Source organism: Syngnathus acus, chromosome 12 (genome assembly GCF_901709675.1).
Source record: "Syngnathus acus chromosome 12, fSynAcu1.2, whole genome shotgun sequence".
Lineage (NCBI taxonomy): Eukaryota > Metazoa > Chordata > Actinopteri > Syngnathiformes > Syngnathidae > Syngnathus > Syngnathus acus.
Window position 1 is genome coordinate 3,588,259 of NC_051097.1, and position 16,142 is coordinate 3,604,400.

At 42.0% G+C, this 16,142-nt stretch overlaps 2 protein-coding genes across 2 annotated transcripts in view; both read right to left on the reverse strand.

The window, feature by feature from the left end:
• The window catches only part of LOC119131662 (lymphocyte antigen 75-like), a 1,013,224-nt gene that overhangs the window by 15,290 nt on the left and 981,792 nt on the right, over positions 1-16,142 (reverse strand). The window lies entirely within an intron of this gene.
• On the reverse strand, positions 10,404-15,525 carry LOC119131738 (annexin A1-like). The gene is made up of 12 exons (XM_037266435.1): positions 15,444-15,525; positions 15,269-15,366; positions 15,072-15,177; positions 14,046-14,140; positions 13,825-13,938; positions 13,543-13,633; positions 12,915-13,051; positions 12,743-12,836; positions 12,412-12,507; positions 11,267-11,325; positions 11,051-11,173; positions 10,404-10,966 (listed from the first exon to the last, which is right to left on the reverse strand). The coding sequence occupies exons 2-12, from the start codon at positions 15,335-15,337 to the stop codon at positions 10,910-10,912; spliced, it is 1,041 nt and encodes a 346-aa protein (XP_037122330.1). The 5' UTR covers positions 15,338-15,366; positions 15,444-15,525; the 3' UTR covers positions 10,404-10,909.

Sequence of the window (16,142 nt, forward strand, 5' to 3'; positions counted from 1 at the left end):
TTGGAAAATAGTATTTATTTTCAGGTTTCACCGCAATTTATTTTCATGATTTGAGATCTTTTTTCCAGTTGCATGTATTCAGATTCGCAATTATTTTCAGGATCAACTCCTGTTGTTTTTTCAGAATGGGATCTTTTTTATTCAGGTTCAAATCTTTTTGAGTTGTAATCCCAAATCTGGCGTGGGGCGGGGCGTGGAATCACAAATGACAGCTTAAGTGGAAGGCTTAATTGGAACCACTGCGCAGAGACAGCGCTCTCAGGGAACGTAGGAACTAAAACAAATGGAATTTGACACCTCAATACGGCATAGTCATGACATTGGCAGCCTTAGAATTGATGCCCGTGACAAATCTATATTGAAATACCCAGTTCTGAGTGACAGTACTGAGCGCCAACAGAGATTTAAGAGCAATTGTTCAAATTCAAAACGTTTGACCCAAGGCTACCTCCATACAACAGCCGCTTGCGCTTCCGTCTCACCAAATTGGAGAGTCCGATCCAGAACGGCTTGTCGCCCATTTGCGACTTCACAAACTTTTCCTCCTCCTCGGAAGTGATGGAGACCAGGTCGCCGGCCTCCCAGAGGCAGTCGTGACGAGCTCCCAGCCAACCGTTGGTTGCGTCTATCTTCTTGTAGCATTTGGAGCCGTGAGAATTCCATCCGTGGTTTGTGTCACATGGCTTATGACGGGTTACACCTGATGAACCATCAAAGTTGTGAAGGAATAGGGTCAAAAGACACAAAACCCGCCTAGCCACAATAACAGATACGCTGATATAAGATAATAACAGAGGTTGCTACAACTTCACGATTCAATATGTATTTCTGTGCACTGCAAAATAAATGTCTTTTGATATGTGGCCTAAATAGCTTAATGACCCTTAAGGAACTGTGTAATGCTTGCCTGATGTTTGTTCTCTAAATCATGGACACGGCCAGAGTCGTCTTGACCGTACAGTACTTGATTATATCTTGTGTTTTGATTAAACGTCATATGTCGCCTAATGCGAGACGCCAGCTTTTCGATTACTACTGAACGCTCTGCGCAGAGGGAAATATTTTGCCTAACAAAGATAAGATATGGTGGGAAGCATGATTAAACTAAGAATATAATGATGTGAGCAAAGACATGGAGTATCAAAAGAACTAACTTTGCATAGTCAGGGAACAGTAATAGATTAATGATGTTACAGCCAAAAGCTCACATAAATTCGTACAAAATGACAAAAGTGAAAGAATGAGGTACGACAGTATATGTGCAAGGATGGAGGAGAATGTTTACAGGAAGGTCACTCGGAGATAAAAACCAGCTGGTGCCAGAAGGAGACAGCCAAGGACTCGGCCAAAGATGATCACCAAGGCCGAAAGACGGGATGGAAGACAACAGCCCCCACACACACACCGAATCGTCCAGAACCAGCACCCACTCCCATGGAATCAAACGCTACTGCGAACTCGCCCCACCCCAACGACTCATCACCCATCAAACGCGCCCCACACCAACTGAATATAAGCTGACCAAAGAACCTTGAACGTTGCCTTTTCTGAATGGAGACTTTCTGCTCTTGAAAGGCCCAGCGCTGTATTGTACTTTCCTGAAAACAGAGCTTTCTTAACAAGAATTATGATTGAACTCAACCAACCTGTGTAAGTCTAATTTCTGCTTCAGTGTCTTTGCATTTTCCTAAATCTGAAGAAATTAAACGAGCACGCAGTGAGTGAATTGGATAACAGGTGATTGGCAATGGCTTTTGCCGTGAGGCGCAGATAGCGCTCCCTAAATTGTGGACCAAATCCAACAGTTGCCATGGTCATTTTTCAACTCTTGGTGAAAACCAGAAATTCAGCAAACAAGCAAGAATGCACGCCACCTAACTGTGTCACCTGCATGACTGACAATCGAGAATTGACAAGACTTACAAAGGACTTGGGAATTTAGGGCTATTAGCCTGAAATAATAGAGTCACAAAAAATCAACAAGGCACATTTTTTCAGAGGATAACCAGTTTCAATATGCTGAATAATTTCAAGAACTGAACGGAGGAGATTCAGTCCACTTCTGTCGTTCTGCCACTCGGAGAAAGAAGTTTTCTTTTTTTTTTTTACTCAGGTTCTGTCCACACGATGGCGCTACAGGTCAATAAATCCCACATCCAACTTTTTCTTTTCTTTTCATCGATTGCCAAAAGATACATTTGCAATAAGGAAGACGTGTTGACAAGTCACGCCTCTTGTTCTAACATAGCTACAGAACAATGTCCGTGACTATCTTTTGCTCTTCACCCCCTTGACACACGTTTCAAAGTATTTTCCCTTTTCTTTTTTATTGGAATGAGACAAACTCAATGTGCGGTTGCGAATATTAAAGCCAATAGTGGTCTCGCTATGTGACGCGTGTGCATGTGCACATCGATATACGTGTGCGTATACGAAAAAAAAAAAAAAAAAACTCTGCAGCCGAGATGATGTTTTTGTGGATTTTGTTTGGAGGGATGGACAAAAAAAGTGCGAGGTTAAAATCAAAGTGGATCATATGATATTCTTTTCTGTAATTGTTTCAGTTGGATCAATATTGCACGTCCTATTAGATATAAAACATTGTTTGGTGTTAAAGAGAGATTTGATCACTTATACTTATCCTCACAAGGATGTACGACTTTAATGTAGAACGGACATCTTCATTACTATTAAGTACAAAATTTACTATTTGCTTATTTTCACTACAGTGCATGTGAGGAGAAAAATAGGGCGTCTGCCTTTCAAGAAAAGTGATACTCTGTATACACTGGATACAATGTCCCATTGTGTCTCGCAATCAATGTTAGCTTGTTAAAAAGGTATAACATAAAAAGACAGTTTGCACTCACATGACTCAAGAAAAAACGTTGACCCACAAGGTTTACGTGCACAAGAACAACATTTATGTGACGTCAAGAACATCCAATCTTAAAACAACTCCATTTGGGTCAAACATTTGACCAAATTTGGGTTACAAATCAGACCGAACTGTTTGGCGCAGAACAATCCATTTTTATACAAAACTCCATAAATGCCAAAACATTCCATAGTAAATTCACCCAGCTTACTGAGTCGGTCCAATTTTTAACCCAGCAGCGGATCCGCATTGCAATCCGAACCAAATGCCTCCTTCCAAAGTTATAATAAGAGTACAACGATCGCAAAGTTGGACATTTTCTTTTATGTACTCACCGGCTGCGCAGCTGTACATCATCCATACGACGCAAGACAGGTGGACCAGCGCCAGGCGCGCGGCCAGCGGGGCCATCATGGTGACGGAAGGCCACCAGAGAGGCTATTGAACGCAGAAATCACGATGTGGTGCTCCGCAAAAAACAGGTGACGGCCGCCGAACGGAAGCTTGCTCCGGTGCTGCTGCTGCTGCTTCTGCTGCTCGGCCCCCACCCACGTGACTCACGCACCTGAGGAAGAGCGCGTTCCAGTGGAGACGCTCTTTACGTGTGCACGTCTTTGGCTGCGGTAACGCGATATTATTTTGGCCACCTTCGCTCAGACTTTGATTTGATTCGGGATGGGAAACAGTTGAAGAAAGCAAAAAAGAGGGACAACCTTTGTGCATGGTCACTTCAACCTACGTTTCAAAGTGAAGCCAAGTAATGCGTAAAAGTCATTTTTACTCGACATCCGTCAAAGCGGATTCAGCTCATGACAACGTTGGCTGGCAGAAAGAGCAAAAACATTGGGTCACTAAATCAGCTGACATTTTCTGATCAATTGTGTCCGAGCAGCAATGAGCAGGTTGACATGTCACATTTTGGGCTAGGGAGCCAAATGCAGGCAAGCAGGTCTATTCCACAGAAGGAATGTCTTCTTAAAAGGCACTGGCGGTCCTGGACAGTTTTACCAAGGGGATTGTCTCTGGAACACACACGCGCGCGCACACGCACACACACACGACGATGTCGGCTTCACAGCGGCGCAGCACCATTGAATGACCTTGAATGAAACAGTTTGTGACAACCTGAGCATCACTTTACTGGAAAAAAGGGAGGAGGCAGACAAAAGAAAACGAAACCTAACTCACAGCTACATATTAAGGAATCTTGTTTTGTGCCTCGTGGCAAAGTATTTGGGTATTTGCTTGTTGCCACTGCATAATGCCGTCATGCAAGTGCGACGTAAAAGGGAGCCGAATGGTCATTTACACCATGTGCACAATTATTAGGCGAGTGAGCATTTTGACCGTATTATCATTTTCATGCGTACTTTCCAACTTCAGGTTGTTTTAACTTGAATGCTTATTGGTTTTAAGAATATCAGGTGAAGTGTATTTGTGTAAATGTGCGGCCTAAGGAGGTCAACGCCCTATATCAAGGTGTGCATAATTACTATAAGGCAGCGTCTTTTCCTCAGGCAACATGGGCCGAAAAAGAGATTTAACTGACTCTGGAAAGTCAAAGATTGTGAAAAGTCTTTCAGAAGGATGCAGCACTCTTGAAACTGCCAAGATATTGCGGCGTGATCACCGAACCATCAAACATTTTGTTGCATATGATCAAGAGGGTTGCAAGAAACATGTTGAGAAGAAAAGACGTAAATTAACTGCAAAAGATTCGAGAAGAATTCAACGTGAAGCCACCAGGAACCTGTTATCCTCTAGTGTTGTCATAGTTCAGAACCACAACCTACCTGGAGTGTCCAGAAGTATATACAAGGTGTTCTGTGCTCAAAGACATGGCCAAGGTAAGAAAAGATGAAACCCGACCACCACTAAGCAAGAGTCACAAATTGAAATGTCAAAACTGGGCCAAGAAATATCTTAAGACAGAACTTAAGATGAACTCATGAGATGAGAGTGACTCTTGACGGACCAGATGCATGAGCCAGCGGCTGGATCAGTGTCGGGCACAGAGCTCCGTTTTGACTCAGACGCCAGCAAGGTGGAGTCCTGGTATTGGAGTCTTTTCGGGTTGAAGATGGACACAAACTCAACTCCCAAACCTACTGTCAGTTTTTAGAAGACACTTTCTTCAAGCAATGGTACAGGAAAAAGTCAGCATCTTTCAAGAAGACCATGATTTGTGATTGATTGATTGATTGATTGATTGATTGATTGATTGATTGAACTTTATTATCAAAACTTGAAACTTGAACTTTATTCATCCCACAGTGGGGAAATTCACTTGTCACAGCAGCGCATATAAGTGCAAGAATAATCCGAGTGCAAGAATAAAACAAGTGCCAACATTTCAAAAAATGCAGGACAATGCTCCAGCGCATGCATCAAAGTATTCCACTGCATGGCTAGGCAATGAAGGCAATGATGACATGGCCCCCTTCCTCACCTGACCTAAACCCTATTGAGAACTTGTGGGCCCTTTTCTAACGGGAGATTGACAGTGGAGGAAGACAGTACACCTCTCTGAACAGTGTCTGGGAGGCTGTGGTTGCTGCAGCACGGAAAGTCGATTGTTAGCAGCTCAAGAAACTGAAAGACTCCATGAATGGAAGGCTTGTGGCTGTTATTCAAAAGAAAGGTGGCTATATGGGTCACTGATTTTCTTTTTTTTTATTGAAATGTCAGAAATGTTTATTTATAATTTTTGACTCGTTTGATTATTATTCTCACTTAAACAGATGAAAATAAACAAGTGATGTGGGAACATTTTCGTTTTTCATAAGACTTCTGTACACTAATAGTTGCCCAATAATTGTGCACACACAGATTTTCTCCTTAGAAGCCAAAACCTCAGTTTTACTTCATGAAATAATCCGATTGACTGCGGTCACTGTAGTTGTTCAATCATAAAATTAATCCTGAAGAATACAACTTCCTAACCATTGTGCACACGGTGTAGGTGCTCTCGTGAATAAGTGAGTGTATGTCATCACTGACAGAGACAATTGTGGAATCACAGAGAGTGATATTCTAATTGATGACAATTCAGGATAGCTAGGAGACCGTGGCGGCCCTGCGGCGGCGCGGCACCTTTGAATGGCCTTGAGTGAAACCAAGAGGATCACTGTGCTGGATACATTTGTTACCAGCAGCATCTTGTCGGAAATATGTCTGTAACAAATTCAGGCTCCAAGATAAGAGAGGTGCCAGAGGAAAGAAACCGAAACCTAATACACACAAACAAAGCCTAACTCTCGCTCGCACGCACGCGCACACACACACACATACACACGCGCGCACACACACGCATTAAGGAATCCTCTCTTCTCAAATGGAGTGTGTATGTGTGTGTGTGTGTGTGTGTGTGTGTGTGTGTGTGCGCGTGCGTGTGCGTGTGCCTGTGTGCATGCGTGCCTCTCTGCCTCCTCCCTTATCTTGAAGACCGAATTTGATACAGAGACATATTTCCAACAAAATGCTGCTTGTTACAAATGTTGCCAACACAGTTATTCACAGGTTATCTTGTTTCCATTCAGTCATCCAATGGTGCAACGCTGCCGCACGGTCTCCTTGCCGTCCCGAATCTTCATCAATTGGAATTTTACTCTCTGTGATTCCACCTGCCACAATTGTCTTTGTCAGTGATGCCATGCACTCAGTCATTCACGAGAACCTAAATGACCATTGGCTCACTTTTATGTGGTACATGCATGATTGCATCAGTTGACAACAAGCAAATACCCAAATACTTTGGCACCAGGCACAGAACTCATGAAGAGCAACAAGTATCAATTTGGGAATAAATGTTTCCTTAATAGATTTCAAAGCGTGTTTGTTTTTGTGCATGCATGTGTGTGGCTCAGTCAAAGGTAAAGGTAAAGACCCACTGATTGTCACACACAAATCCGGGTGTGGTGAAATTTGTCTCTGCATTTAACCCATCCCCGAAGGGAGCAGTGAGCAGCAGCGGAGCCGCGCCTGGGAATCATTTGGTGATCCAACCCCCCAATTCCAACCCTTAATGCTGAGTGCCAAGCAGGGAGGTAATGGGTTCCTTTTTTATAGTCTTTGGTATGACCCGGCCAGGGTTTGAACCAACAACCTTCCAGTCTCAGGGCAGACACTCTACCACTAGGCCACTGAGCTACATGAGTTAGTGTGCCATTCCACAACTATTAATTTTCACAAAGTCCGCTGTTTCTGATTTTATATTAGCAATTTGCATATCCTCCAGAATGTAATGAGAAGTGACCAGCTCAACTGCTGCTTGAGTGCAAAATAAACCTTATTTGCCTTGAAAATGAACTCCATCATAAAAACACACACACACACACGCACACACACATTTCCACTCCATTTCAGCCCTGCCACAAAAGGACCAATGACATACAGGTGTCGCAGTAACACATTAACCCAGATGTGGCCGTTGATGAGAATGACACTGGAGAACAAGATGTCATGTTTGAGTGACTGGACACTGAGAGGAAGATGGTGCCTGCCACTATTGTTCCTCAACTGTTAGCCGTGGTTACCTGCAATGCAACACATGCAGCCATCATTGGTTAGCACAAAAAGGGCATAGCAAGGATGTTTTTAGCAGCGAGTAACTTTGCACTTTAGCCTATCAAATTTTCAAGAACTTCAGGGAAAGAGCTTTAATTGTTGCCAAACAGGCCCCCTTTTCAGCATGATGGAGCTCCTCATCAAGCAAAAAATCCAAACAAAACGCCTCGAGAACAACATTGAGATTTTGGGCCCTTGGTCAGGAAAACTCCCCAGATTTTAATCCAATTGAGATCAATTTGGGATCAATCCTCAAAAGGTGGGTGGGGTGGACAATCAAAAACCCACAAATTTTGACAAACTCCAAGCATCGATTATGCAAAAACCATCAGTCAGAATCTGATCCAGAAGTTGATTGACAGCATGCCAGGGAGAACTGAAGATGTCTTGAAAAAGAAATGTCAACACTGCAAAAATTGACTGATTACATGAATTCCCAATAAAAGCTTTTGAAATGTGTCTCTTGTATTTACCTCATCATAGTCACTCACAATAAACGCTAGTTTGCGTGTCATCAACTCTATGTGTCCTATTTCAACTCTACTTTTTAATATGAAATGTTGCGTATTGGTGCAAAAGTGTTTTTTTGTTTCTGCAACAGTCTGAAGGGCCTTCTCTTTGGAAGTAAAGACACAAGTCATAAAAGGTTGGGAACTATGCAGATTCAGTAACTAATTGTGACATCTAGTGGCGATAGTTAGGATTTTTTCTAGAATTTTGGGCACGGCATTTTGGATAAAAATGAACATTTATTTTATAAGGTGTAATTGTTTTTTTTAAGGCGGGTAGTAAATCACAATATCATCAATCATAATATTAGTTTCTGCTTTGATTTGAAATTAAATTCCTTTTTTTTAACAGATCTATACTATTATTCTCAAAGGAGGACACAAGGGCGGCCCTCCCACTAGGCACACTAGGCCATTGCCTAGGGCGCCAGTTGGGGAGGGCGGCGCCGCAACCACCCAAAAAAACCCCAAAAATGTAACATGTATACACTGCTCAAAAAAATTAAAGGAACACTTTGAAAACACATCAGATTTCAATGGTGAACATGTTTGGGGGGGGGATATCTATACTGATATGGACAGTTTAATGTCCCAGGAACAAAAGGATGCCACATCTTTGGATGGAAATAAAAGTTTTCAGCCTACAGAGGGCTCAGTAAATACATACCCCAAAAATGATATGGCAGGCTTGTCCATTTTGCCTAAATTAAATTTTTGCAACTCAAAATTCTTTTCAATATCTTGTGTGGCTCCACGAGCTTGTATGCATGCTTGACAACGTCGCGGCATGCTCCTAATGAGACGACGGATGGTGTCTTGTGAGATGTCCTCCCAGATCTGTCTAAGGGCATCAATGAGCTCCTGTAAAGTCTGAGGAGCAACCTGGCGGCGTATGATGGACCGAAACATTATGTCCCAGAGGTGTTCTATCGGGTTTAGATCAGGTGATCGTGAGGGCCATTCAATTGTGTCAATTCCTTCATCCTCCAGATACTGTCTGCATACTCTTGCCACAATAGGTCGGGAATTGTTGTGGATCAGGAGGAACCCAGGACCTACTGCACCGGCGTAGGGTCTGACCATGGGTGCAAGGATCATCCCGATACCTAATGGCAGTCAGACTGCCGTTCTCTAGCCTGTAGAGGTCTGTTCGTCCTTCCGTGGAAATGCCTCCCCAGACCATCACTGACCCACCACCAAACCGGTCATGCTGAATGATGTTGCAGGCAGCATAGCGCTCTCCTTGGCTTCTCCAGACCCTTTCACGTCTATCACAGGTGCTCAGGGTAAACCTGCTCTCATCTGTGAAAAGCACAGGGCGCCAGTGGCGGACTTGTCAATTCTGGTGTTCTATGGCAAATGCCAATCGAGCTCCACAGTGCTGAGCAACGAGCACAGGGCACACTACAGGACGTCGTGCCCTGAGGCCACCCTTGTGAAGTCTGTTTCTGACTGTTTGGGCAGAGACATTCACACCAGTAGCCTGCTGGAGGTCATTCTGTAGGGCTCAGGCAGTGCTCAACCTGTTCCTCCTTGCACAAAGCGGCAGATATCGGTCCTGCTGATGGAATGAGGACCGTCTATGGCCCTGTCCAGCTCTCCTAGAGTAACTGCCTATCTCCTGAAATCTCCTCCATGCTCTGGACATTGTACTGGGAGACATATCAAATCTTCTTGCAACAGCACGCATAGATGTGCCATCCTGGAGGAGTTGGACAATCTGCGCAACTTCAGAAGGGTTAAGAAATCGCCTCATGGTGCCAGTCGTGATAATGACTCTAGCTAAAGCCAACACCTGTGGAAAAACAGTTAAAAAAGATCAAGAGGGAGGAACTTGAAATGGCCGCCACCTGCAAAACCAGTCCTGTTTTGGGGACCATCTCGTTGTTGCCCCTCTAATGTACCTGTTGTTAATCCCATCAACACCAACGCAGCTGAAACTGTTTAACAACCCTGTCTGCCACGTACCTGAACAAAACCTTATCAGAAAAGTCTCATTAAATTCATGCCATACCCTGATAAAAAACTGTTCTTTTAATTTTTTTGAGCAGTGTATATATATATATATATTTTATTTTGGTGGTTTCAACGACCAGAAAATAATTTTTGCTCTTTTTACCAGTAAACAAGCGCCCTTTGGAGGTTGCAGTGTGAAGCCTGGAGTCATGATGATAAAGAGCATTTCCAGTCCGACTAATGAGCAGAATAAAACGAGCAATACACGCTAATCATAATGACCCCACCCTACCGGCCAATAGTGTGCTGTAAGACAGAGCCCCGCGCTCCGAGTGACGTCGCAATATTTGTTTTCATAAATATCCGTGATGCACCGAGGCCGCGATAGGTGAACCGCGAAGTAGCGAGGGATTACTGCACCTCATACCTAAGAGGTTTACAGCCAGTCACTCACACACCACGCCTCGACTGTGCAATGACCACACTGGACAGTGTTGACGTGTTGCTTCTAGCTCGGTTTACTTCTGAACACGGAGAGCACGTTACAGCAATGCCTTATGAGAATCACTAAGCATGCTAGGAATAGTAGTCCTAACTACAACCACATCCCCCACCAATCGACCCTGTCACACAAAAACACATTTACCACAGATGATCATAAAAAATACAGAAACCAGATGATCACGCACGATTCGCTCCACACACAGTATCCCGTGGGCCCAGCCATCTCTCTGGCCACCCACAGGAAGCTGGCACCTCGCAGCAAATTGGGACTTCCTATTTATACCCTATCCCAGAGCGTCTTGCTGTGGTGCCACTTATCACGTTTGTTTTTTAAATCACTTGCAACAAAATCAAACACGCTGCAGGTAAAATTATGTTGTGTCCACCATGATTGCTGTTCATCCAGTAAGAGAGCATCAACTAAATAAAATAGTAATGATTGTGATGTCCACCAATTTAAACATGAGAGACATCTGACTTTCAGTGAAGTGGTTTCTCAGTGGGGTCCGCACAGTTTAAGAAGGATGTTCTCAAAATGATGCTTTGTGTCTTTCTGTAAAACACAGTAAAAGAATTTTTATGGCCATCATTTATCTGCAAAATAGGATTGCAGGAGAAGTTCCATCTTTGATTTTACCAGTATGTCCTCCTGTAGCGTTGAGTCATACATAGCCCTGTATTCTTCCAAGATCTTCTTCAGGTCAACCTCAGAGCGGCTCACCAGCACCCTAATCAGTGTATCTTCACATGTTCCATGGCGCTGTCCGGACACATCAGTCATCCAACAAGATGGTACAAGTAAAGGGCCGTCATGCATAAGCTAAGATTCTACTGTTGTGTCCGTTCATACTACCTCCATAGCTCGGTGAAGCTTCTCAGCAAAGAATGCTGGTGTGCTCCATGCACATTTCACTTGACAGAAAAGAGACAAAATATTGTAGTTTTAGACCGCATCCATTCATAAATCACTGGGTTGCCAAGCATTCTGAGCTGAGGGATCGTGCTTTTTTTCAAACTGTTTCACAAAAATAATGTACTGTATATAGGCCTACACAAGGGTGACCAGATTTGGGTTTCTGAAAAAGACGACACCCTTTTTTGGGGGAGGACCTAGTGGTTAGAGCGCTCGAGTGGCCGGGGGGTTGCTGCTGGTGAGCCCATTGGAGTGGGCACCGGGGTGGGCATGGGGTGTTAGCGGTTAGCGCATAGGAGTGTCCGGGGGTGAGAGCGCCGTAGTGTCCGACGGGGGCTGGGTAGCTGGAGTGCGCGACGGCAATCGAACAAAATCCCGGATCAATTTTGAATTTCCCCCGGACATTTTTGTTTTTGTCTCAAAAGTAGGACGTGTCTGGGAAAAAGAGGACTTCTGGTCACCCTACCAACACAGGGAGCATAGACTAAATCCAGCCTTTAATCAAATACTAATTCTTTGTTTTGAATTACATCACTAAGTGGTGTGTTTACCACATCAGTATATGAACCTTATATATGAATCAACATCTGTAGTGTAGTGTACTCCTGAAAGTGGAGTTGCCAAAAAGGTTATGCTGTACTAGCGTTTTAAAATGATTATTATTGCTGTTTTCCCTGCTGGTAGACTAAAATCAATAACTATTTCACTGAACAGCAAAGGTTAGCGTTTGTGCGCGGATTAAATGGTGATTATTCATCAGGGTTTGTTTCGGGCCGCAAACAGTTGGCCATACATTCGGCAACAGTTTTAATAGAGTCACGAAGAGACCTTGAACAGGTTCAAACATTTTTGCGACGAGAAAAAACTGTTTGCAATATTTTGCAACTGTTTGCAACCTTTTAAGAACACATTTGCTATGTGCGCAAACCGTCACAGCTGTTTGACATTTGGGCTTTACGTTGAGCTTTCTGTTCATATCTTAAATGTTTTTTTAACCCAGTCAACTCAAGAATTCTCTCCATTACTTGATTTTTTTTTGTGTTTCTGTATTTTTCAATTGAAAGTGACATTGAGTGCATGCTCACCAATGTCGAGGAGGCAGTCTTCAATGTCTCCCCTCAGCTCTATGTTCAGAGCTTTAGGTAGCGTCACGTCACTGACACAGGCGTATCTCTGGAATGCTATCGGGCAAAAAGGGGGGGGGGGGGGTTCACGCAATCAAACATCAAATATTGTTTTTGTTCGTGAACTTCTCAGTAACTGCATATTTGCAGTGTTCTTTACTCCACGAGGCATGTTCCACCTGTTCGCCAAGACGGGTGTGGTTCCACCTGTTTGTTGACTTAAGAATGTCTAACTGGTCTGTCAAGCATAGCATCTGAAGCATTCGCGTGCTTTTTAGTCTCACACACTTACTTTTGGAGAGTTGAGGTCCACTGCGTGTAGTCAGGATGTCTATGAAAGCAGAGACGTCGATTCCTTTTGAATTCTCACCAGCTTCAAACAGAGTCTGAATTTGCGCAACACAAATTGAATAATGAACTTGGAATTCGTGCAAAGTTTAAAGGAGGTATTTATCAAACTTTACCTCTGCATCCTTTTGAGCCTGACTCATGTCAACTTCTGTGTTCTCATCTTTGTTTGCTTTCAACATAGCCAGAAGGGCTCTGGTAAAATCACCCTTGGTTTCATCCTTGATAACATCCTCTAGTTCATCTCCGTACTCTGATGGAAAAGTGTTGAGGAAAAAAAAGGGTACGACGAGATTTATTTTCCATCTTTAAAGTTAAAATATAGGATGTGGTAGCTTTGGATGGGAAATGTGTCAACTTTAAAGTGCAGTCCGAACGCTTACTCGGCTGGTAGTAGCTTTTTCAAACTTGTCAACGCATGACAGAATTAACACATTACAACAAAGAGCAAATAGATTTAAGAGTTGATGACACCACCCCAGAGAAAAATCTATATCAGTCGAGCCCAACTTTGAAAAAAATTCGAAGTAAGAAAAAACGTGGTGTATTTGAAAGTTGGTCAGGAGTACAAAAGCTGTCCCTTAAGGGGAACGGTATATCGGATGCACATTTAAATTACCAGCAGTCCAATTGCCCTGTCTCTTTTTTCTGCACGTTAATATTTTGGTTCTTTTTATACTTCATTTTCTCATTTCCTTTACAACCGTACTTCTTTGAAATATTTCCAGAAGCAAAAAGTCAAACCTTCTTTATAGACTCTCTTTAACTGTCTGATCTCTTCATTTGACCTGGTTACCAGAACCTCCACTAGGACATCTTCATCAGTGCCCAGTCTCTGTAGCAATACAATGAAATATTTTTGATTTCTACATTTCAGAGAAATATTTATTGATATGATGATCATACCATTAACTCTCATTCAGTATATAAATATTTTATTTCCATGTGACGAGATATTCACTTTTTTTTTTTCAGGTTTTTTTAATGAGTAAAAAATATTTCAGCGCAAATACATTTGATATTTACCTTTGTTGCATCTCTGATCAGGTAGGCATCGTAGTGGGCTGGCGGCATCAATAAGGCCAGACAGATATCCTCTAAATCGGACCTCAGCGCACGCTTGAGAGCATGATTCATCGACTGTGATATAAGACGAAAAGAAGAATTGTGTGTGTGTGTGTGTATACATTTGTGTGGGCTCCATGCCCATCCCTATACCTAAATGCTATGAAGCAACATTACACTACCTGGCCAGTGGAAGCCTCAAAAACAGCTTTAATCTTCTGTCTCTGTTCATTGTTTCTTTTGACCAAGACTGAAATGATCACATCCTCATCCACACCTGCAAGGGAGAAATTTTGCTTTTCTGTAATTATGTTGCATGGGTGATGTTACCTATAAATTACATGTTGTTAGTCTAACAGAATGGTTGTCCAAGTCATATTTGAACATTTTAGGAAAATGAAAGGAAAGTAAACATACATAAAGATCTGCCTTGAAACCCCTATAGAAAAAAACGTTTTTTTAAGAGCGTGTTTATATTTTGAAAACTAATGTTGTGTTAATAATCTAAGCAATTATTTTGTAAGCCAGTTTTCCTATTTGTGTATAAAATCTCCACAGTGACATACAACAATCCCAAGATGTGAATGCAATGATTTTTTTTTTTACAATTTTTTTCCATTAGATCAGTTATTTGTTAATAAAAAGCAGAAAATTCCACTTTTGATCAATAACGCAGATCATTACTTTTTGTGTGAATTACCGTAATTTTCGGACTATAAATCGCACCGGAGTATAAATCGCACCAGCCATAAAATGCCCAAAAAAGTGAAAAAAAACATATATATGTATATAAGTCGCTCCTGAGTATAAGTCACCCCCCCCACCCAAACTATGAAAAAAAAACGCGACTTATAGTCCGAAAATTACGGTATTTGGGCAATTTAGAATGCATAGAATAAAAAATGCTTTGCAGTTTTTAGTTTTAATTGGATCATTTCCATTGATATAGCTACTGAGCCCAAATCAAAGTGGGATTTTAGATATTTTTTTCCAGACCTCAGCACATGCTTTGCTAGGCCATATTAAATCACCTTCTGCTGAAAATTAGAATGATTGCGAGTTGAAGGAACTCAAATTTGACCCACCCTTAATGAGCTGTCTGTTTAGTTAAGACAATAAACGAGCAGGAGTATTTTTTACGCCCTTTGCATTGTGGCCTATTGTTCAATTGTAATAAAATGTTCAGATTCAGAAGTTACCCCACATACCTTTACTTTCAATGGCGCTCTGCAGAACTGCAGCATCTTTGCTTGCACTGAAATTTGGGTATGGGGCCACTGTTCCGTAAAACACAGGCGTCACTTTTCCTTTAACCTTCAAGAAATGGGGCAAAAATCTTTGTTTTACCCAGTTGCAAGTCAGTCACTGAGTTCAGCATGTCCATTGCAGAACATATGATACGTACTTTAATATTATCTTCCTCGGGGTTTCTGTCATGAATGATATTTTTGAAAAAATCCTTGAAGAAAGACATTTTTGATGAGCAGGATGATCAAAACGGATCTGGAAAAAAAAGAAAGAATTTGATTGAATGAAGGAAGATAATTTCTTCTTGATGGTTAAAGATCTGAGAAACTTACCTGTGGTATTAAACGCGGTCTACACTGTACCTGTAGATTTGAGGTGTGAGAGTTTTGAAGGAGCTCCACCCATCAGATGATGATTATGCAGAAAAAAATCTGCCAGACCTTCCTGTCACCTGAACAAGATGAACCAATCGTCTACTGCCTCACGCACCGCACCCAGCAATCAATTGGTTCTGCATCCCTGACTGGTTGGGTGACTCCTGTACAGGCTTATATTGTAAATAAATGCTTCACCCTTTAGCCAAACTGCATAATTCAAGCAAACATGCAAAAACTACAGGAAGCAGTAGTAACTCAGAAAAAAAAAAAAAAAAAAAAAAACTCTTGCCAGTAAATGCTGATCTGAAACAACCATCAATGTGCTGTTTTCTCATGTGGTTAAACCTGATCAGCAACATTTTTCTCCTCTGTCTGTAGTCAGTGAATTTAAAGGGGCGAACATACAATTACAGCCTATAGTTTTTAATAAACAACCAAACAACACTGCAATTATTACACTTTGATTATATGACGTGCATGAATGCTCCTAATCAAAATGTAGGAATGGCAAAAAGTGAGAAACCTTAAAAAAAAAAAATTTCCTGACAAATTTAATATTTTAAAAAATCTTACATTTCACAAATAGGGGGAAAAACTGAGGTGATTCTTGTTGCTTTATTTTATATTTTTGTTGATATTAGATTACATAATTTC

Excerpts from the sequence above, each read along its gene's own strand:
- LOC119131738 (XM_037266435.1), bottom strand. The coding sequence starts at position 15,337 with ATGTCTTTCTTCAAGGATTTTTTCAAAAATATCATTCATGACAGAAAC. Across the intron at positions 13,939-14,045 it reads TTGAGGCTTCCACTGGCCAG|TCGATGAATCATGCTCTCAA; the intron begins GTAGTGTAATGT and ends CTTATATCACAG. Across the intron at positions 13,052-13,542 it reads AAAGAGAGTCTATAAAGAAG|AGTACGGAGATGAACTAGAG; the intron begins GTTTGACTTTTT and ends CTTTTCCATCAG.